Source organism: Colias philodice, chromosome 2 (assembly GCF_061535455.1).
Source record: "Colias philodice isolate Cphi_HAF_F1 chromosome 2, ilColPhil1 Martin Lab GWU primary, whole genome shotgun sequence".
Lineage (NCBI taxonomy): Eukaryota > Metazoa > Arthropoda > Insecta > Lepidoptera > Pieridae > Colias > Colias philodice.
This window is the reverse complement of record NC_143087.1, coordinates 3,251,856-3,276,480: the sequence shown is the minus strand read 5'-3', so window position 1 is coordinate 3,276,480 and position 24,625 is coordinate 3,251,856. Positions and strand designations below refer to the sequence as shown.

The following is a 24,625-nucleotide window of genomic DNA, read 5'->3' as shown; positions in this document are numbered from 1 at the left end:
AAATAAATCAATGAGTTTTATTGCAATTCGTAGAACACCTTCATCATGGCCTCTATCATACCTAATTTTGTTTTTTTAGTGTAACAACTTCAAAAAACTGATTAATATGTTGCTAAAAGATTTGTAAAAGTGTTTCTTTGATAAACATTAACATAGTTATTTCCTCGTTTATTTTTCCCTAGAAAATAGTACCTAAAGTAGAGTAAAAACCTCGTTGATGAGATGCGTTGGTATGTTGTAAAATTTTTGACATGATTTTATCTTTGTAGTGTGTACCGAAGCAAAGGGAAATATCTAGTTATGAAAATATTACTCATATTTCATTTTCATTTGTAATGAACGCACATTTTCACACGTTCTTGAAATAATATCAGATAACAATTATTTCGTTATGTTATTCCGTTTACAATGGCAATTGTAACATTATTCTTTATTATGGGTAATAACATTTATGAAACCATGTACTTATTTTATTATAATTTTTAAAACTTGGAAACTTTTCGAAGGAATCTATGTTTAGGATAAAAACAACACTGTAGCGTAATGGAAAATTAATAAAGCCCACAAAAAATGAAGCTATTAGGCATTTAAACCAACAAGAATAAATGCCATATGTATCATGTACCTACATTACCGAGAGATAAAGCTTCGCCTTAAATTATAAGAGTATTATCCCGGACCCGGTCGATAGAGCGTCATCAAATTTTCCAAAATTGTATCAATATGGTATTGCATTACCTACATAATTTTGGGAGTTTTAAAAATAAATAATTGAATTACCAACAATAGTAATGTGTCTATTCACCCACGAACCACAGGTCATGGCTCGTGCCCGCACTCGTAAACAATGCTTACAAAAATATTTGTATTGTTAAATAGCTGCTTGTTTCATGTAGGTCAATAGACTGCTTCTGCATTGGTTAAATTTGGGAGCTGGGAAATGGAGGAAAAGTGGATAATGTTGGTAATGGTGTTTTTTTGGTGAATTTATTAAAATGTCTCACTGAAGTTAGGGGAAGGAGATTTGCAAGAAACACTTAGATCATAGAAGGGATGAGCCGTTTCTGTTGTAACTATATGTAATTATTGTAAACTATTATTAAGAAATCATCCGTTGGAAATTATGTTATATTGTTTGTGAAATTAAGTATGTATAGGTTTATATTTACCTGAATATTAAACGATATAAAAATATGTATACATATAATTTATTCAATTTTTTTTTTATTCTTAGGTAGATATGATATAGGTACATATATAATAACGAGTTTTTTTGAATCGATAAGTAATACGCTGTTATCTGACAAACTTACACAAAAAAATTGTAAAACAAAATTGAACTCAGATCTATTTAGATAAATTTGTTATTTTATCTCACGAGAACGCTTATCGATAATCGGGGTCCGGAACAAATAACCGTAGAATCTTTTTTGTTTTTTTTTTCATGATTGAAGATAACTTTAAGTTTCTATTAATCGCTTGATGAAATTACAATAAGGTTTTATATGAAAAATACATATATTCTAAAATATTATCCTTCTATAATTCTTAAATATGCCTATTTGACTATTTTTAATATAAATAATTGAATCACATATACAATCAACACTCGGTAGAGAAGATTTTGGAGAGTTTTTCTACATATATGTAAATATCCTCTTACGAAAGTATTGACAACTTTTACTTCACAATATATTGGACATTATTTTATTATGCACTAGCAAACCGGGCGAACTCCGTTTTGCCACCAGAGACACCTTTTCTTTGCTATAAACCTCACGGAGCCCGAGACCTTTCCAACGAAAGCAAAACCGTGGAAATCGGTTCGTGCGTTCTGGAGTTATAGCGTCAGGAAGGAAAACCCGACTTATTTTTATATATGTAGTAGAAAATATAGTTGTTAATACCTACGTAAATGCTAGTGTAAGGTTTACTCCTTGTTCTACCATATTAGCTCGATGTTACTAAGATGGATATGTCTCTGACTGAAATACATTCATATGAAAAGAACATTTTTGGACGACAAAAACCGGGTCTCTCTTCATCGTTGGAGTGATCACACTCAATCTGTTATCGAACATTCTAATCGGTACATTAAGCTAGAGGAAATCTAAAATCTAAGGTAATAAAGAACAAATTGTATCTATCTGAATGATCATTTATCGATTGCTTTATATCTTGTGTAAAACTTCATAAAAAATAATATCATTGCATAATATGTCAAGACTATGAACATCTCCGGTATTTCTAGCGCTTGTCCAGTTTATGTATTTATATTGGAAGGTGTAAATCTTAATCCATGTCGTAACTCACATGCCGGGCTTACTGAATACTTATAAGAAATTAATTAGGTCAATGTTATGAGAATGTAACATATTTAAACATTACATAATTTTCCTATAATAAGGTTAAACATATTGGCATATATTGGACTATAATTGGGAACTAGCTGTGCCCCGCGCTTTTACCCGCAGTGCTCCGCTTCTGTTGGTCTTAGCGAGATGATATATATATGCCTTCCTCGATAAATGGGAATCTAACACCGAAAGAATTTTTCAAATCGGACCAGTGGTTCCTGAGATTAGCGCGCTCAAATAAACAAATTAATCAGGATATACAAATATGATGGTGAAATCATATTTACTTCAATCCCATTATCTAACTGCAAATTTTGACATATAATCTAAGTGCTAAACCGGATCTTACCGTACAATTTTAATTTCTTCACTAATAAGTTATCTCACTTTACAATGCCGTTATCTTGCTGTCAGTGCTAAAACTTGTTACACTTCGTAAACATCTAGTTATAATTTTTTGATCACTTTAATGATATATGAACATTTTTCTTATTTTCTCTTATATTTTATACGAAATTTTAGTTTTCTCAAAATGTGAGATAAATAAAAAAAAACTTATAGTTATGGCGTAAATTCTTTTATATAGCCAAGAGCCCTCTATTTAAAAAAAAATGTGTGGATATGATTAATAGAACAAGCGTCTATTCAGTTACCACAGATGCAGATTATCCTAATGAAGAATGACTAGGTTGATGACTTATCATAGAGCTCCTGTAAAGTTGAAGACATATATAACACAGTAGTGACTTTTAAATTCTAATTCTAAGAACTACATCTTAATTATTTTGTAAGTCAGATCTGGTAATTCGTTGGCCCGTCGCCGTTACATAGCGGCGCGAGTCAAGTTGACAAATATGGAGCAGGCTCGTCCGTTCCGCCTCGTCGCTGTTTGAGTACCTAATACCTATGGTAATACCGGTCTGCTACCGACTGGTGTCAACGGAATGTGTTGGCATTTTACCGTACATATGTGATCATGATTTTTAGGTACTCTACGCGATTTGTCCTCTCAATTTTTTATGAAAATCGCTTAGGAATAGGGGGAGAGGAGACCTAAAATAAGTGTAAAGGTTCGTACAGTATAGTTGTATTTCAAGTTTGTTTACCTGATCCTATTTTTGCCTAACATGTGCCCAACAAAGAACCAAATATTATCAGCAGGTTCGGATTGTAGTTAGGTACTTACTGCCTTTGTTGATTTCGATGAAGGAGCATGCAAAGAAGCAGGTGGGCCATGGTCATCACTGACTACAATTAATATTATAGCAGAAACCTACCTGTTGTAACTTACTTACTACAGGTCAGCCAATCTTTTACCGAACCAAAAGCTAGAAATTGATAGAATAGCAATAGAATTATTACAACGATAATTTTTATTACGTCTTCATAGTCAAATAAATATGAAGAAGAATTGTTTTTAATTAACAATCGTGATTTATTTGATGAATAACTATCTGACCAAATATTTCCATATTGGCAGCTCTGCTCTCGGAGTAGCGAAACAAACATATTAAATTAGTCAGGTTAGAGCGGGATAGAGTCAACTCTTGCAATTTGTCAACAACCGTCATTATGACTCACGTCAGAAGTGCATTTTAAGTTTGTCTTTTATTGCTCGTCTTCTATGATTGTTGATTGTTGTTTTGATTCGAGTAAAGAGTTTGGTTAAATTTGTGTTTCAATTTATATATTTTACGATGGAAACGACATACCTAAAGGCAGCGTTCGGCAAATTTTCAATGGCATGGTCATCAGTACTATCAAAAACATCAATTTAAATATGATTTTAATTGATAATAATTATATAGAAAGAGGTTTAATTGTTAATAATTCTACGCTCTATGTTATGACATACGAAAATATCCCAAATTTGACGCGTCAGTTGTCAACTCAAACGCCTAACCGTCGAATAGCGCGCTATCTGGCCGTTGGAGCGGCAAATAGATTTATTCCTCAAATAACGTAGTTATTCGAAAGATAAGTCCTATTCGTCTATTGAAAAATTGAATATTTTGTTAACTGAAGAATAAAGTCTATCTAGCTGTTTATCTGGGCATTGAAAAATCGGCCCTTAGTGTGATAAATACCACGCTACTATTGCCATACATCATAGTTAAACTATTCAAAAACGTAAAAGTGAAACTCATATTCCCATCGGTATTATGTCTAGTGGCCGTTACTGGGGTCAAATGAAACGTGAACGCCCCTCGAGATGGACGGCCATTCAAAGCCTTTCCGGTGTTTAGTTCCGCTGTAATGATGCCGTTCTGTCAATCTATGAGCGTTACTGGCATTATAGCACGAACTGTATTCTAATTGCTATTTGTATTGGGGCGGATTATGGCTTCTTAGACGATGGAGATGGTCTTAGATATAGTGTCGATGGGTAAGTTTCAAATGCAATGCTCTCGATCTAATCTTAAATTTGTTTGTATTGTAAAGGAGAAAAATAGTGTTTGTCGTGAGAAAAGATATTAACATCATTATAACGCCATTATATTGTTGAATTATTAATAGTTTATCTCGATAAATCGTTACATTTTATTATTCACAGATAAATGTATATAATATAATAAGTAATAACACAAGTATATTCATTATGGAATATCTTCTACAGATAATCTGTGAATAACTTACACACATGTTAATAGGTACATCAATCCTTCATTGTTCCGCAAATAGCCGTCTTCATGCAGCATTGTTTGGAGTTAAAAGCAAAGGAAATTCGCAATGTTTACGAACAATTCAACAGAAACACAATCGCGCTACTTACACCTGCGTACGCGCCGTTTGCACGCCTGCTTTGAACAACGAAACAAAAGTTGTGTTCATTTGTTTTTATTAAAGTGTATGAATAAATCTTAAATATGAATTGTATTTGTATGTGAGCTGAAATGAATGGTTTTTAAATAAGTGGAATTCATTATTTTAGGTTATATTTTTCTTTATGGTGTTGCTTTATGATGCCTATACTATAATGTCTTATTATTTATGTGATAAGATACGATTACCTTATATCCATGTGTGACAATATTTGCGTAGAATCTTTTCTAGCGTTGGTAGGTAGGTGCTTGATACCTACACAAAATAAAATGTTCAAGAGCCGCTAAAAAGTTACCGTGGCTGTCAACTAGTACTAAGTTTTGTAATGATATTTATCGAAAAAACATTCATTTTAATAATTCTTATAATAAATAATTGCAATCTCCGTTACTATCTACAATAAACCTTGAATATTTTAGCAACAGTCTACCTTGAAGTATAATTTACTCGTATGAAATTTTTTATATCGGTAATAAAGAATATTAATCTAAACACGTCTGCATATTATTAGCTGCGACTTAACGTGCAGGAAGGCGATCTCTTATAGTAAAAACATATTACGCCATCGAGCCTTTAGAAGTTATGATGTAATGTTGTTGTGAATAATGACTTAAATGGACGAAGATATCAAAAACGTATTGAAATTATTATTTAATGTGTTTTATTAAAATATAAACTTTTTAAATTACATAATATTGGTCGTATTTTATAAATTAATCGACCAAATAACTAGGAGATGGCGAAAACTGCGTCAGCATATGGTCAGCATCCGATAACTAATATGGAGCTTATTAGCTGGTTCTAACGCAACTTTGTTAATTAATATTATGAAACCGGGAATTTTTGAAACCCCTTAAAGTATAATATCAAACTAAAACTTAATTAATAGATATTTCTAAGGTATTTCGACGTGACTTCTATAGCTTTATAGCAATTACGTACCACCGGTTCGAATAGTACTTTCTACAGAGAAGATAGGCATGTTATGATTGTAATGTTGTGTAATAGGAATGCAAATGACGACAACCCTCTTACAGTAAAAAGAAGAAAGGAAGTGTGCGTAAATGATAAGAATTTCTATACTACAGATTATCAAATACTTACTATGTAACCGAATATAAAAATACGGATTTGCTCAAGAATTTCAATCCAATGACACGACAATTTTATAAACCAGACGCTAACTTATCTGATAGCAAATATTTGCAAAGAAATGCTCCCGTCATCTTTGTAGCAAAAAGTGTGCAAAACGAGAATGAATCAAGCACATTCAAGTCTCTCTCGCCGTGTTAGATTAATTAATAATTGCAAATAATGGTTGTAATGATAAATGATCGCTGTATAATGGCCCGCTGGTATGCGTGGCGCGATGTAATTGACTTTGACAAATGCTTTGTATTATATCCGGAGATCATTTGCCGCGTCTTTCTGTTCATCAAATGTTTTTATTTGGTTTTTATTGATGATAACTTTGGGTGTGGATTTAATGATCAGATGAATTTAACGCGTAGGTGGTTTGACCTAGTTTATCAATGTATAAGTTGAATTATTATTTCCGTCCAATCTATTGATAATGAGGGAATGCATTAAATAAGTATTAAATGCGCCTAATAAGAAGAACTTAAATTCGGTAGTATTCTTAAACAATAATTTGAGTAGAAAATAAAATCATTGTTTTAGAATTTTGTTATAATTAAGTAGATTTTCTCACATTTTGTATTGAATTCTGTTGTATTTTGTTTCAGGTCGAAACGGTGACCACATGTCGGCGACATCATGGTGATCGTTACCAGAGTAAGTAACTTCTAGCTTTTCAAAATAAAGTACATACTTAGTACATTTACAATAATAAGTTGCAAAACGGTGTGTAAATTGTAATTAACTCACATAATATAAACGCTCTATTATGTAAAAACTGAATATTGTAGAGATGACAGAGATTAAAAATAAGTCTTGATTTTGGTATCATGTATGATATACTCAAACCTAGAACGAATCGTTAATACTCTATAAAATAATAAATAATTAAATATAATAATTTATAATTATATAAGTAATAGAGTCTATTATATAAATTATTAATAATATCCAATCAATACAATTAATATTCCTATATGTACAATAAAGAAATTTTCATTCATTCATAAAATATTTTCCTTTCGAATAATGAAAGTAAAAAAACTATCCCACGCAAAACACAATATTTCAAGTGCAAAGTTCAAGGTTCGATACAAAGTGACTTGCCTTGAATTAGTGAGCCTCACAATGAATCGAACTGAGTGCAATTATAAGTGCATAAGGATACTTACGCTTGCAGAACTTGACTCGATGATGTATTTTAACTACGGGTCTGTGTGTGTGTGTGTATTTTGTTTACTCATTATTCTGCGATGCTAGGATATAGATCCTATAATGTAGATTGTAGAGGTAAGAGGATCTAGAAAAATATCCGAATGCTTTGTAAACTCTTGCATAATAATTGCAAATTAGGAACAGGCTTATCTTAAATTTTTCTATATAAAGAAGACATTTAGTTCGTAATAATATCTAATGCTTTCGTTCCAACAATTTAAGCAGTAGGCTATCAGCTAGTTTTTAGCAATTCATAAATTAGTGATACAATATTTATGGAACACAAAATAACCAGCAGACACAAAACAAAATTGTACCTGTAATTTATCTTTAGCAACCTTCACTCTCCATTTATAATCAGCATCAAAAAATGTGTACCAATTACCGAAATACACATTAAATATTTGTACACATTTGGAAGCGAGTGAAAACGTGCCACTTCTAAATTGGGTCTTTCAAACGTAGCGGCCGCGGCGTTGCAAGCCGACGGACAGGATTAGGCTATGAAACGCGCGTGCGAATTATTTCTTAGTATGCGGTATATAGCACGATTTGGTTATATTATGCACGAGTACGTGACTGAAGTACTTTCTTCTTGGGTATGAGTGTTGTTTTCGAAATGCTTGGATAAAATGGTTGATCTTTTTGTACCGTTTCTTGAAGGGAAGAAATTGTAATGAATAACAGTGTTGCGGTCTTGTATGTTAATATTATAAAAGGTATAAAGTAAATGTAGTTTAGTGAGATTTAGTTACTTAACAGTATAAGTGATTACTTTGGAAACGTTTAAATTCTTTGGAATAAAAAAAAATATTATGAACTATTAGTAAATAATTGTATAAATAGCATTATTCCGCTACATAGAGAAACTATTGAGATATATTATGTACTTACATTTAAGAGGATTAATAAGTATTATCAAATATGCTATCATCTTTACTCATAAACGCGCTCTTAGCAGCCGCAATCGTGAATTACAGCGGAATATAGCGGGTTCCGATCTGTGCGTTTGGCAACACATTCCGACCATTTCTTCAAAACTAGCACCTGCCGGGTCGTTCACCTTTCACATACATGTGCGCATATGATTTATAGTCATTTGGCTTTATTGTTTTTCGCTATTCTATGCTATCACTTATGTGGTAGGCGTTATTGCGTGTGACGATGAACATTCAATGTTTGCTCTTAAATATTATTTTGTTTTGGATTAAAGCTCTACGATGTAGTTATTCAACAAGATTTACATTTAATTTTCTTTGACCTTGATGCATATTTTTTAATATTTTATACATATTTACTCGCCCACCTGCGACTTCGAGTTTAGAGATTTTTGTGAAAATCCGTTAGGGATTATTTTTCTAAATTCTAATATTTCTTATATTAAATTCAATTATTATCAGTATAATATACAAATATACTGTCATGTACGTTGGCTAAATAAGTAGCTGCTATGCTATTATGACCCTAAAACTGAAACTATATTTTATTAGCAGCAGCGAGTCAATGTTATGCTCAACGATTGTAATGTTATGTTCGAAGTTATCTATTTTATTATGAAAATGCAGGTATTTTGAAAATTGATAAAAAGACTTTCTAAACTAGAAAAAATAGAAGACAAGTTTAGAAAGTGGTTATTGCATATAATTTCTTTAACCGGTATACCTATAGTTAACAATTTGTATACTGTAATTAAATAATAATATACTATATACACACTCATAATACTTGAATGAGTTTATGATTGCATCAATGTAAATTAGATCATAAGAATTAATATTATGTTAAATAAATAAATAAATAAATACATGGAAATTAAATAAAAATAAGAGTTCTAACAGACGAACGGCAAGTTATGAACGGCAGAGGCTACTTCAGCCGTCGCCACATGTCGATGGCAGTCGTCGGCGCGTCGACGGCAGCAGTCAATATGTCAACCTGTTGACGGCAGCAGTCAATATGTCAACCTGTCTGGATTGACTGCTGCCGCCGACCTGAAACAACCTTAATATCCATATACGTTATCTTCTTACCTTGATTGCTCAACTAATTGACTTAATCGAGTCATTATTGAATTAATCTTATTTTTAAGTCAAGTTCTTCTTTTATAACATTTATACCGATATAGAACTCTAAATAAAAAAGAGCTTTCATGCAATAATATAAGGCTATTTATTCTCTCTTATATACTCGAAAATTGATGTGTCTGCTTTACATTTGGGAGTGTTTGTTGTGATATACTATCAGCTAATTTACATACAAAATGCATATTCTTTATTTTATTTGTACTTTATGTATGTTTGAATAAAGTAGTCAATTCATTTTTACTAATTTCGATCTGGAAATCAAATAGGAGATTAGAAATATATCTGACCTGTAGGTAGGTACCATAGGATAAAATTTAAGGACCGGACACATATTAATAAAAGAGATAACTACATATATCTACTACTAATGTTTTCGTTCAATTTTTCAAAAAAATAAGCAATTCACATTTAACAGATAATTATGAGTATTAGTAAATCATCGATCGACCCGAGACGTTGCGGTCAAGTGATAAACTTATCAATTGCTCTTACCAAAGATTGTGCACCGGTTGTGTTCGTAGTTTTAAATAAAAATGTATATTTGTGAATTATGATGGATTTTGTTACTTTCGAGGTGGGTTGAAAACCTTTTCAAATTTAAACAGTTTTACATGTTATTTTCTTTGCATATCAATTCTTTGGTATTATTACAAAAGTTTACTGTTTCTTTCTTTATTGATTGTGTGATCTTTTAAACATTTAATTACTTTACTTCAAAAGTGTCTGTTTTAATTTGTTTACCTTCCACTTTTACTTAGAACAAAAAATTCAATTTATTTTTATACATATACTAATTATTTCTCGACAACACCGCTTAAGATTTAAAGATGATCTTAAGATATTTAAGATTAAATCACTAAATAAACAACAATTTATTTGCTAACAATGAATCGATACTTTCACAAGCAGCATAAATGAGTCTAGACACTCAAAGCTTCAAGTCCCAAGCATAACAAATATAAGCCTCACTTTCTTCAAATAAGTATACAAGCTATTGTCTTCACTTACCGGTCGCACGCGCACAAGAATTCATTGAATTTATTTGGAGGCGAGTGCGTGTGCGCCCTTAAAGAATTCGGATGTATTTTGTTAAATAATTATTATTATTTGTAACCTTTTTGAATATTTTTGCTGTTCAGATAGATATACAGATATATTTTTTTAATGTGTTCAAGGTTTATTGATATTCAGAATATGCATGAATAATTAATATAAAATAGGAAAGTGAAAAACGCGAACACGCCAAGGTCGGATGTGAAATTTAATCGAAAATGACAATTTAAATCTAGTGTTCTAGTTACCATATTAGCTTTATAATGTTTAAAATATACTGAATGTGGGATCTGCTTAAATTTCAACTAATGGTATCCATAAATTACAATCTTTTTATGCTTCCACTTAGGTAAATGTAGAGTGAATGGCTTAAATATTCATTTTCACCATTTAGGCTTTTCTGAAGCTATCAATCTCATTCCAAATATTTTATGATAGTATCGAAATGAAATCACAACACAAAGCCTTTTAAGAAACCTTCCTAGTTTATCCAAAATCGTGGTCACTTTTTTAGAAGTAGCTATTTTATGTGTAAAGACTGTTTACTATATACTCAAAAATCGTGGTCACTGTTCAAATACAGCAACTTTCCAAAATCATGGTCACTGTTCATACAGCAACTTTACGTCTGGAATGTTCCTTCCAGGGAGATTACATATGGATCGAGCCAGTGTCCGGTCGAGAGTTCGATGTAGCCATCGGCGCGAGGGTGCTCGCTGCGGAGGGCCGGCGGATCCGGGTCCGGGATGACGACGGGCAGGAGCAATGGCTGCCGCCGGAGCGCCGTATCAAGGCCATGCATGCGACCTCCGTGCATGGCGTGGAGGACATGATATCGTTGGGCGATCTGCATGAAGCTGGCATATTGCGGAACCTGCTTATACGATACAATGATAACCTTATTTATGTAAGTATTTTTTATTTAGTATTGGGAAATTAATTTGAAATTGCTGAAAAATCTGATATCACTCCTCTTCTTCCATCTAACTTGATATCTTTAGAAAAGTCGGTCTATCATAAAAAATAAATATTTCTGACTATAGGGAAATTGAGCACTTCAGAAAATCTAAGTTTTTCTACTTAAAATACAATCAATAGAAATTTCATTAAATAACACTACGCACCCTTCACTTCCAGACATACACAGGCTCCATCCTAGTAGCGGTGAATCCGTACCAAATCCTGCCCATATACACCGCAGACCAGATAAAGCTCTACAAGGAGCGGAAGATCGGCGAGCTACCCCCACACATATTCGCAATTGGTGACAATGCGTACGCACACATGCGCCGCTATGGGCAGGACCAATGTATCGTTATTAGTGGCGAATCGGGTGCTGGGAAGACTGAATCCACGAAGCTTATATTGCAGTACCTTGCAGCGATCAGTGGGAAACACTCTTGGATTGAACAACAGGTTACTTTTTTTATTTTATTTGGGCTTAAGTAGAATTTCAGTCAAGGACAAACATGTGCCGCTATCTATGGGCAGGATCAATTTATTGTCATCAGCGAAATCAGCGAAAGACTGAATCCTCGAAGCTAATATTGCAGTATCTTGCATTTTTGCTTGCAAGAACATTCTTGGATTGAACAGCAAGTATTTGATGCTCATTCTGTGTAGGAACTAAGTAGATTATGGTTAAGTCCATTAATTAATCTTATTACCTTATTATTTCTTTAAAGGCGAAGAAGCATGTTAAAGGTCAATATTATTTAATAATAAAAATCTTATATTAGCCCGTATTATCTTAGCCCGTTGCTACATCCCTACATATACGTATCTGTCTTACCGAGTCTTACCAAGGTATATTCACAAAATATATTAATGTAAACACACATTTTCATTTCAGATTTTAGAAGCAAATCCCATCCTTGAAGCCTTTGGTAATGCCAAAACTGTAAGAAACGACAATTCCTCACGCTTCGGTAAATACATAGATATCCATTTTAATAGCAACGGTGTTATCGAAGGTGCCAAAATAGAACAATATTTGTTAGAAAAGTCGAGAATAGTCTTCCAAGGTCCGGAGGAGAGGAATTATCACGTATTTTACTGTCTTCTAGCTGGTTTATCTAAAGAAGAAAAGAAAAAATTGGAATTAGGAGATGCATCCGAATATAGATATCTGTCTGCTGTAAGTATTCATATTTAAGTATCTGTATTGATTAGTCTGTGACTTAATTCTATTTAAAAACAAAATTTAATGATTGTTTCAGGGCGGTAACTTCAGTTGTGAAGGAAGAGATGATGCCGCCGAATTTGCTGACATTCGATCAGCTATGAAAGTGTTGCTATTCACTGAAGCTGAGATTTGGGAAATATTAAAACTATTAGCAGCTGTTTTACACTGTGGCAACATAAAATATGAAGCGACAGTAGTCGATAATTTGGATGCTACAGAAATTATAGAACAATCAAATGTCAGACGAGTTGGCAATCTATTAGGAGTTCCAGTACCATCATTAATAAATGCCTTAACTAGGAAAACGTTGTTTGCTCATGGCGAAACTGTTGTATCAACGCTTAGTAAAAACCAATCGGTAGATATCAGAGATGCATTTGTAAAAGGTATATATGGCAGACTATTCGTTACTATTGTAAAGAAAATAAACGCTGCTATATACAAACCAAAGGCCACAATGCGTACTGCTATCGGTGTCTTGGATATTTTTGGGTTCGAAAACTTTGACCACAATAGTTTTGAACAGTTTTGTATAAACTTCGCTAATGAAAATCTGCAACAATTCTTCGTTAGGCATATATTTAAACTTGAACAGGAAGAATACAATCACGAGGGAATTAACTGGCAACATATAGAATTCGTTGACAATCAAGATGCATTAGACTTGATTGCTTTAAAGCAGTTAAATATAATGGCGTTAATTGATGAAGAATCGAAATTCCCCAAGGGTACGGACCAAACAATGTTGGCTAAATTGCACAAAACTCATGGTCTTCACAGAAACTACCTCAAACCAAAGTCAGATATTAACACTAGTTTTGGATTAAATCATTTCGCTGGTATTGTATTTTACGATACACGAGGATTCTTAGAGAAAAATCGAGACACTTTCAGTGCTGATCTGCTGCAGTTAATTCATATATCTACAAACAAATTCCTTCAACAAATTTTCCAAGATGATATAGTTATGGGATCAGAAACAAGAAAGCGAACTCCAACGCTATCAACTCAGTTCAAAAAATCATTAGACCTGTTAATGAGGACGCTTGGAACGTGCCAACCTTTCTTCATCCGATGTATCAAGCCAAATGAATTCAAAAAGCCTATGATGTTTGATCGAGGATTATGTTGCCGTCAGCTTCGATATTCTGGCATGATGGAAACCATAAGAATTAGGAGAGCTGGATATCCGATACGACACAGTTTTAAAGAATTCGTGGAACGTTATCGTTTCCTCATTTCTGGTGTTCCACCTGCCCATAAAACTGACTGTAGGAATGCTACAGCAAAAATTTGTGCCACCGTGTTAGGAAAATCAGACTATCAGCTAGGTCATACCAAAGTATTTCTTAAGGATGCTCACGACTTATTCCTGGAACAAGAACGTGACAGAGTTCTAACTAGAAAGATATTGATATTGCAAAGATCTATACGAGGTTGGGTGTACAGGCGACGGTTCTTAAAAATGCGGGCAGCTGCTATATTAATTCAGCGACATTGGCGCGGAAAATTGCAGAGAATTAGGTACAATAAAATGAAGGTTGGATATGCGAGACTGCAAGCTTTGATCCGAGCGAGAGTCCTGGCGCATCGGTTTAGACATTTGCGAGGACATATTGTGTCATTGCAGGTTAGTAGAAATGTTTGCAGTTTTTGTTATTGTCAATACGGGAAGAGTCGATAAACTTTATAAGATTCAAATTATCCATCAATCATTTTAAGGACTGAAAACATTAATAATATTTCATTTACTATTTACAAAATAATTTTATTATGACTTTTTCATGCTTGTATTTTGCAATTTTATCGATGAGGAAAAAACAGCACGTATTCTGCGTCTCTATTGAACGTCAATTCCTCATTTAAATTTCTGATATAGCTCGCTTTAAACACCAATTCCTCACATACAAAATAACATTCTAGGCGGCTGCGCGTGGCTACTTGGTCCGGCGCTCGTACGGGCACAAGATGTGGGCCATAGTGAAGATCCAGTCGCACGTGCGGCGGCTGATCGCCATGCGGCGCTACCGGCGCATGCGGCAGGACGCGCTCGCGCACACCGAGGCGCTGCGCCTGCGCCGCCAGGAGGAGCAGCGCCTGCAGCACCAGGGCAACACGCGGGCCAAGGAGATCGCGGAGCAGAACTATAGAGTGAGTCGGTCGGATAGTGCAGATACAGTCGCACCGGCGCATGCGGCAGGACGCGCTCGCGCACACCGAGGCGCTGCGCCTGCGCCGCCAGGAGGAGCAGCGCCTGCAGCACCAGGGCAACACGCGGGCCAAGGAGATCGCGGAGCAGAACTATAGAGTGAGTCGGTCGGATAGTGCAGATACAGTCGCACCGGCGCATGCGGCAGGACGCGCTCGCGCACACCGAGGCGCTGCGCCTGCGCCGCCAGGAGGAGCAGCGCCTGCAGCACCAGGGCAACACGCGGGCCAAGGAGATCGCGGAGCAGAACTATAGAGTGAGTCGGTCGGATAGTGCAGATACAGTCGCACCGGCGCATGCGGCAGGACGCGCTCGCGCACACCGAGGCGCTGCGCCTGCGCCGCCAGGAGGAGCAGCGCCTGCAGCACCAGGGCAACACGCGGGCCAAGGAGATCGCGGAGCAGAACTATAGAGTGAGTCGGTCGGATAGTGCAGATACAGTCGCACGTGCGGCGGCTGATCGCGATGCGGTGCTACCGGCGCATGCTTACTTTAAACGGGCTAAGTTAATCTCTGAAAGGATCTATTATACAATAAGAAATTATTGTTAAACTTTTCCACCCGCGGCTGCACTAATTTCCACATTTTGCCTTACAAATTTCAATCTCATATTCATTTCCAGATTTTTTCATAAAAGCCTTTTGGCCTATTCCATAATCTAAACTCTCTGTTACAAACTTATAAAAATGTGTGCGTGTACTAGTGTACACACGTAAGAAGTGAAACTTCTTTATGACCTTATTTTTTAAAAAATAAAAAACTATATGCAACTTTACAGAAATACGTCGAATCGCGTGTGGTAGGGATAAGAAAAAGATGGTGAGTAACGGAAAAATGACACGCGTAACGAAAAAAATGTTACACAAAATTTTTTTCCAACCCCGATAAAGAAGTTTCACTTAAAATAAACACACAAAAATATTTCACACAAAAATATTCTGTTGTTTAGACCATTTTTCACAATAATAATATTGACACTGATCAGTAAAACTATTTACTACCCTGACTTCGACTGCAGATCCTAGATAGCTTCTTTACGCCTTATTTAAGTTAGGTACCACTTTTAGCACAACTTGAAAGAAATTGTTATTTTATTTTCCAAAATCTCCAATATTTAGAGGCGGTCGATTACTTTTTAAAATATTGTACCTTTCAAGCCAAATCAGTATACTTATAGCATAAGTCGATGCTTTAAATAATGCCAGGAGAAGGTCATATTATGCATTTAACTATATCTCAAGCATAATAGCAAAGATAACTGCATTTATGTTACATTGCATACAATAGCTAGACCAACAATTAAGTTGTATATCTTAATCACCTTAATCGCACTTCGTCTTTGCTTCTAGAAAAACAATGCGTTTATAATAGTCACATGGAAGTATAGTTTCCTCGTCTAACTAAATCCACCGCTAGTGCTGATTTGTAAAATATTTGGTTTCTTTTAAAATTATTCAGGCCTTTGTAGAATACGTGTTTTTCATGGAGATGAAGATTATTTGTGCTTTCATATCGTTATCGATACGTATGGGGAGTTTTAAATAACCACTTAGCTTTTATTCATGCAAATTATTTAAATAAATAAAGGTGAGTACATTATTTTCATAATTACAATGTACTCAATGCATTGATGTCCATTGAAAAATTCAACTGTAGTTTGACGATTTGGTAATATGGATTATGGCCATCGTCCTCGGCCTCGGTCCTCGTCTCTCGCGTAGAATGGCGATCTCTTGACCCGTCTACAGTCTACTTGATTATTCCCTATCTCCATCTGATTATTATTATGAAGATTTATGCGTACTAACTGACCTATAACTAAATTTTACAATTTATGAGTTTAAAAAAGGTGAATTTGTTGTTACTTTTTTACTGCTATCATATCTTCAACATCAAATTCCTGATAATGAAAATATTATAGGCTCGTGACCGTTAACGAAAAACTAACATACAGATAGCAATATTCAGTCAAAATAGTTAGATCTTTAAGATAATAAATTTTATCGTTAAAATTGCAAATTAATTAAATATAGATAAAGAAATTGATAAAATAATGCCACGAAAAATAAAATGCTCTGTCAATTGTTAGGAACTTAGTGCTTCGTAGAGAACATATGAAAAAATATGAAAGCAGTTAGAAAATGTATAAAATATCGGAAAAACAATACCGCCTCATGCCTTATAATATTTTCTTAAATATTAGAAAATTAATTTGGAGACAGGTATGTTTTTAAATAATACTAACAAAAGTCTTTTTCATAGGTTCTTTTAATTAATAAAAAATTAAAAAAGACGTGTGGCATTCGGGGACTGCCGCGGTAAAGCTATTGCATGCTATGCCTGCAAGCCACACCTCCGTGCCCTTCGGAGTGGGGAGCGTGAGGTTTTTTCGTTACGCAATTTCTGGATTCGGTCCCCGCGCTCAAGGCCCGCGATAGAAGCTATGCAATAGCTTAAAAATTATTAATCTTTTCATAATCATACTCCAATGTGAAGTAACTTAGTTATATAGTTAGATATACTGTTAGTTGCGTAACGGCTTAACATTTTAAGCACATACAGCTTACTGGTTTCATATCTCTGCCATATCTTTATTTTTATTATCAATGTGGAAGTCCTATTTACGTAAGATGTGACTACGTTCAATCGACCATATAGATCATTATACAATTCCACGACCTGGCCCCGGTTGGATAACTAACCAGTTGAAATGCAGCGTAATAATAAACCTACAATTAATAGCTCGCTTGCACGCCGAACACTCGTCTATCAAATTTTCTGCTATAAGCAAAAATGTGGCATATTAGCAATGTAGCAACCGATCTACAATATGTTGCACAAACTCATTTAAGCCGTTTATGGATCGCAGACAAGTGGGCAAGTATGATTATTAGCATAGATAACATCGCTTTCACAAATATACCGTGTTTGTACTGCAATTTATTACCTTTATGAATTATAACATTCTACGAAGAAGTGAGTTGATTTACGACTGTGAAGTTAATAAAAATGCGCGAACAATTACAGGAACGATCTGTTAATTAGTTTGTGTATTAACACTTCGTTGAAGACAGAATATTAATTGTGACTAAATATTTTCAGGAGCGTATGTACGAGCTCGAACGGCGGGAGGCAGAATTGGCTTTAGAAGAGAAACGTCAGTTAGAAGCAAAGAGGACGTTACTGCAAGAAGCAGCTCGGAAGCAAGACGAGCCAGTGGATGACAGCAAGCTCGTGGAAGCCATGTTCGACTTCCTCCCAGACTCAAGTAGCGAAGCACCAGCTCCTAAGGATACTTGTGCGTTCAGTGACTTGCCACAGCAACGGGCAGATCAACAAGAGGTAATTAAATAAATGAGAGCAATTTGTTGACATTGTTATTGCATATATAAGCCCATTTACATTGGTTAATATATTTTGGTTGCCTAATTTTTCAGAAATTTCTAATATACAGAATGAAACATTGCGAATTATTATCGTTCATATTTTTAAGTTAACGTTATAAGTTCTTAGAATTTATTTACTTAATAACATCGTGAATCTTTTTTATATTAACCGATTTACCATTTTTGATTTTACCTATTTACTTATTCACAGATGGTGACTCCAGTCCAAACAACATCAGAAGATGAGGAGGATCTATCAGAATTTAAGTTCCAAAAGTTCGCAGCTACATATTTCCAGGGCAATGTCACGCACCAATATTCACGGAAACCGTTAAAACACCCCTTGTTACCTTTACATACGCAAGGCGATCAATTGGTGAGTATCTTATTGTATTTACACAAGTAATTGTTTTTTGATTGACATGATTATTTGTTTTGATAAGCATTTAAAGAGAGATTAACGTTAATGGATTTTTGAAGTATTGTGTCTAATCTGATATTGATTATCGCTTTGCAGGCAGCGCAAGCGTTATGGATTACGATATTGAGGTTTACTGGAGACCTTCCCGAACCAAGATATCATACCATGGATAGAGACAATACCTCTGTCATGTCAAAGGTTACGGCTACTCTAGGAAGAAATTTCATAAGGTCGAAAGAATTCCAGGAAGCGCAAATGATGGGCGTTGACCCCGATGCATATTTAAACAAACAAAAGCCAAGGTCAATCAGACATAAACTCGTTTCCTTAACGTTGAAACGAAAGAACAAACTTGGTGAGGATGTTCGAAGAAAACTTCAGGTAACTAATATAGTTTATATAACAAATAATTAAGTACATTATATATTACTTTTTTTCCGTAACAATTCATAATAATTGTTCTATTTCAGGATGAAGAATATACAGCGGACAGTTATCAATCATGGTTGGAATCGCGACCAACTTCAAATCTAGAAAAACTGCATTTCATTATCGGTCACGGCATTCTTCGAGCGGAATTAAGAGATGAAATTTACTGCCAAATTTGTAAACAGTTAACCAATAATCCATCAAAGTCTTCGCATGCTCGTGGATGGATTTTACTTTCGTTATGTGTTGGCTGCTTTGCTCCTAGTGAAAAATTTGTCAATTATCTGAGAGCATTTATTAGAGAAGGACCTCCTGGCTACGCACCTTACTGTGAAGATCGTCTTAAGAGAACGTTCAATAATGGAACAAGGAACCAACCTCCATCGTGGTTGGAATTACAGGCTACAAAGTCGAAAAAACCAATCATGTTGCCAATAACATTTATGGATGGAAATACTAAAACTTTATTAGCTGATTCCGCAACAACAGCTAGAGAATTATGTAACCAGCTGTCAGATAAAATTGGTTTACGCGATCAATTCGGTTTTTCATTGTACATTGCGTTATTTGATAAGGTTAGTTCACTCGGTAGTGGTGGTGATCACGTAATGGACGCTATATCTCAATGTGAACAATACGCGAAAGAGCAAGGCGCACAAGAAAGAAATGCCCCGTGGAGACTTTTCTTCCGCAAGGAAATATTTGCTCCTTGGCATGACCCTACTGAGGACCAAGTTGCGACAAACCTTATATACCAACAAGTAGTGAGAGGTGTGAAATTCGGAGAATACAGATGTGATAAAGAAGAAGATTTGGCGATGATAGCTGCTCAACAATATTATATAGAGTATGGTCAAGATATGAACAACGAACGTCTATTTACATTGTTGCCAAATTATATACCTGACTATTGTTTAACCGGTGTCGAAAAAGCCGTCGACAGGTGGAGTGCTCTCGTGGTGCAAGCGTACAAAAAAAGTTATTATGTAAAAGAAAAAGTTCCTGCTTATAGAGTTAAAGAAGATGTAGTGAGTTACGCTAAGTTCAAATGGCCTTTATTATTCTCTAGATTTTATGAGGCATACAGAAATTCTGGTCCCAATCTACCTAAAAACGACGTCATCATAGCAGTGAACTGGACTGGTGTGTATGTCGTCGATGATCAGGAACAAGTGCTTCTTGAGTTATCCTTCCCCGAAATAACAACAGTTTCGAGCCAAAAGACTAACAAAGTGTTTACACAAACTTTCAGTTTATCAACAGTGCGTGGTGAAGAATTCACATTCCAAAGTCCTAATGCTGAAGATATAAGAGATTTAGTTGTTTATTTCTTGGAAGGTTTGAAGAAAAGATCTAAGTTCGTTATTGCTTTACAAGATTATAAAGCACCTGGGGAAGGGTCTAGTTTCTTAACTTTCCAAAAGGGTGATCTTATAATATTAGAAGAGGATAGTACCGGCGAATCTGTTTTAAACAACGGTTGGTGTATAGGACGTTGTGAAAGAACAATGGAAAGGGGTGACTTCCCGGCTGAAACGGTTTATGTTCTTCCAGCTTTAACAAAACCGCCACCAGATATACTATCTCTGTTTTGTCAAGAAGGAGCACAACATGGTCGCAAAGCTCCGACGAGTACATTTAACGGGACAGATGCTAGGGACAAACCACATACATTGTTAGAATATGCACTAGACCATTTCAGATTACCACCAAAACGAACGACGTCTAAAACACTTACGCTCTCATCGGCTAAAAGAGGTGGTGCAGAAGAATTATGGCGACATTCTAGGGAACCTATAAAACAACCTTTGCTCAAAAAATTACAAGCCAAAGAGGAGTTAGCCGAAGAAGCATGTTTTGCTTTCACTGCCATTCTTAAATATATGGGTGATTTGCCTTCAAAACGTCCGAGGATTGGAAATGAGTACACAGACCATATATTTGATGGTCCACTCAAGCATGAAATATTGCGAGACGAAATTTACTGCCAAGTTATGAAACAGTTGACGGATAACAGAAACAGGATGTCTGAAGAAAGAGGATGGGAGCTAATGTGGTTGGCGACCGGATTGTTTGCATGTAGTCAAGGTCTTCTTAGAGAATTAACGTTATTCCTTAGAACTAGAAGATATCCTATTGCTCAAGATTCACTTCAGAGACTTCAGAAAACTTTACGAAACGGCCAAAGGAAATATCCTCCACATCAGGTGGAAGTAGAAGCTATACAGCATAAAACTACTCAAATATTCCATAAAGTATACTTCCCTGACGATACCGACGAAGCGTTCGAAGTAGACTCATCTACAAGAGCCAAAGATTTCTGTCAAAATATAGCGCAAAGATTGAATCTCAGATCTAGTGAAGGCTTTAGTTTATTCGTTAAAATAGCAGATAAAGTCATATCCGTCCCAGAAGGTGACTTCTTCTTTGATTTTGTGCGTCACTTGACGGATTGGATCAAGAAGGCCAGACCGACGCGTGATGGAATTACGCCTCAATTTACTTATCAGGTATTTTTTTGTATAATATATATTTATAAAACAATACTAATTAATAATAGAGCATAATTATTATATTCTGCATTTAAAGCTTTGAGATGCCTTATAATAACTAATCATTAACATCACTAATCACTAATAACAAAACCATGGATAAGATTAATTCATGTCACAGATTTAGCGTACTGTTTCATTTTAATTTTTTCTTTATTTGGGATAAGATACAGTAGAACAGTAAGAAATATTACAATTAAAAAATAATCTAGATATGCAGGTGTAACTGCCCAACCTACAACTGTTTTTGTATCGTTATATCTCACAAAAGGTGACTCCTAGACAAAAATTTATTGACCCCTAAAACTTTAACTTAAATTATACATAATTTTATGTTCTAAAATTTTTTTAGTCTAAAGTGATATTATAATAAAACTTTATTTAAGTAAATATTTTTTTTCCAAATGACGGGAAATATTTTATTTTTAATTATGCTTTGAACAATTTTACCGATTTTCGGCCATATGGGAATTTTTTTAGTGCGACCAAGCCATAAGCTAATACTTTATTAATATCGATAGTGGTTTCTATTCTTTAGCGTTTCTGCCATTTGTCAATAGATCCAGTGTCTGTAGTCTGGACAGTTTGTCGATAATATCGATAAATTTATTCATAGTCCTGTCGTCAGTAATGAAACAAAACTTTTAATAATTTTAATATCGGAGTTAAGTTAAAGCGAGAAGCTGGCTAAAATAAATTGAAAACTATCATAATTTCTGTAGGTGTTCTTCATGAAGAAGCTCTGGACGAACACCGTACCAGGCAAGGACCGAGCCGCGGACGTGATCTTCCACTTCCACCAGGAGCTCCCCAAGCTGCTCCGCGGGTACCACCGCTGCGGGCGGGAGGAGGCCGCTCGACTCGCCGCGCTCGCCTACCGCGCGCGCTTCGGGGACAACAAGCAGGAGCTGCAGGCTATACCGTGAGTGGCACTTGCACAAGCAGGAGCTGCAGGCTATACCGTGAGTGGCACTTGCACAAGCAGGAGCTGCAGGCTATACCGTGAGTGGCACTTGCACAAGCAGGAGCTGCAGGCTATACCGTGAGTGGCACTTGCACAAGCAGGGGCTGCAGGCTATACCGTGAGTGGCACTTGCACAAGCAGGAGCTGCAGGCTATACCGTGAGTGGCACTTGCACAAGCAGGAGCTGCAGGCTATACCGTGAGTGGCACTTGCACAAGCAGGAGCTGCAGGCTATACCGTGAGTGGCACTTGCACAAGCAGGAGCTGCAGGCTATACCGTGAGTGACACTTGCACAAGCAGGAGCTGCAGGCTATACCGTGAGTGGCACTTGCACAAGCAGGAGCTGCAGGCTATACCGTGAGTGGCACTTGCACAAGCAGGAGCTGCAGGCTATACCGTGAGTGGCACTTGCACAAGCAGGAGCTGCAGGCTATACCGTGAGTGGCACTTGCACAAGCAGGAGCTGCAGGCTATACCGTGAGTGGCACTTGCACAAGCAGGAGCTGCAGGCTATACCGTGAGTGGCACTTGCACAAGCAGGAGCTGCAGGCTATACCGTGAGTGGCACTTGCACAAGCAGGAGCTGCAGGCTATACCGTGAGTGGCACTTGCACAAGCAGGAGCTGCAGGCTATACCGTGAGTGGCACTTGCACAAGCAGGAGCTGCAGGCTATACCGTGAGTGGCACTTGCACAAGCAGGGGCTGCAGGCTATACCGTGAGTGGCACTTGCACAAGCAGGAGCTGCAGGCTATACCGTGAGTGGCACTTGCACAAGCAGGAGCTGCAGGCTATACCGTGAGTGACACTTGCACCGGCAGCTGCTGCGCGGTACCACCGCTTCGGGTGGGAGGAGGATAAAAGATTATACGCGTTTAATTTTCTCTTTCAATCTCACGCATAGAACAGATTTCGCCTCGCTCGCTCGCTTACACCAATCGGGCCATTACCTGACCATCTAATGTCATTCTGGAGCGTGAACGTTACGTTTTCATGACAACTAGTTTTAACTTTTATGCCGTTATGGGCTAATCGTTGAAGTCTAATTTCTATAGAAAAAAAAAACAATTATATGGATGGTAAAAAACAAGCTCCTATCTCTTTTAGCTTATCAGCACAAATTATTTATATGCTTCATCTTTCAGGCAAATGTTACGCGAATTGGTGCCAGCCGATCTAATCAAACTGCAAAGTTCCGCCGACTGGAAGCGTGCTATAGTCGCGTCGTACAACCAAGACGCAGGAATGACCCCTGAAGATGCAAAAATAACATTCCTGAAGGTCATCTACCGGTGGCCAACATTCGGATCAGCTTTCTTTGAGGTGAAGCAGACGACTGAGCCAAATTACCCAGAGCTATTGTTGATCGCCATCAATAAGCACGGTGTCAGCTTAATACATCCGCAGTCGAAGGTATGGAAACTTAATTATCTCAGTATTGCATATAATTTAGTAATTTTTGCCAATTATCATTCTTAAATTATTTTCAATTGGCGTGAAAATTATGAGCGTTTTATAATAAATTCTAAAATAGCATCGATGATAGATCATTTTATATAACAAATAGACTAACTTATTCCCTGAAATCTTCCCATGTTTAAAAAGTTATGAAACGAAGGGCTCTCTACCTTTTTCTACCATTTATCCATACTAATATTATAAAGAGGAAAGGTTTGTAATTATGTATGTATGTATGGTTTTCACGCATAAACTACTGAACCGATAACAATGAAAGTTAGCACACATATAGAGGGTAACTTGGATTAAAACATAGGATAGGTTTTATCCCAGAAATCCCACGGGAATGGGA

General features: G+C 36.0%; 1 protein-coding gene across 1 annotated transcript in view; it reads left to right on the top strand.

The window, feature by feature from the left end:
• Positions 1 to 24,625, top strand: part of ck (unconventional myosin-VIIa ck) — a 35,513-nt gene that overhangs the window by 9,135 nt on the left and 1,753 nt on the right. The window contains exons 2-13 of the mRNA XM_089702009.1: positions 6,926 to 6,974; positions 11,316 to 11,576; positions 11,807 to 12,085; positions 12,522 to 12,806; positions 12,889 to 14,484; positions 14,778 to 15,005; positions 18,166 to 18,405; positions 18,661 to 18,825; positions 18,967 to 19,251; positions 19,341 to 21,809; positions 22,574 to 22,773; positions 23,961 to 24,228. Of these exons, the coding sequence (XP_089558135.1) occupies positions 6,957 to 6,974; positions 11,316 to 11,576; positions 11,807 to 12,085; positions 12,522 to 12,806; positions 12,889 to 14,484; positions 14,778 to 15,005; positions 18,166 to 18,405; positions 18,661 to 18,825; positions 18,967 to 19,251; positions 19,341 to 21,809; positions 22,574 to 22,773; positions 23,961 to 24,228 (6,294 nt within the window). The 5' untranslated portion in view covers positions 6,926 to 6,956. The remainder of the gene's footprint in view (positions 1 to 6,925; positions 6,975 to 11,315; positions 11,577 to 11,806; positions 12,086 to 12,521; positions 12,807 to 12,888; positions 14,485 to 14,777; positions 15,006 to 18,165; positions 18,406 to 18,660; positions 18,826 to 18,966; positions 19,252 to 19,340; positions 21,810 to 22,573; positions 22,774 to 23,960; positions 24,229 to 24,625) is intronic.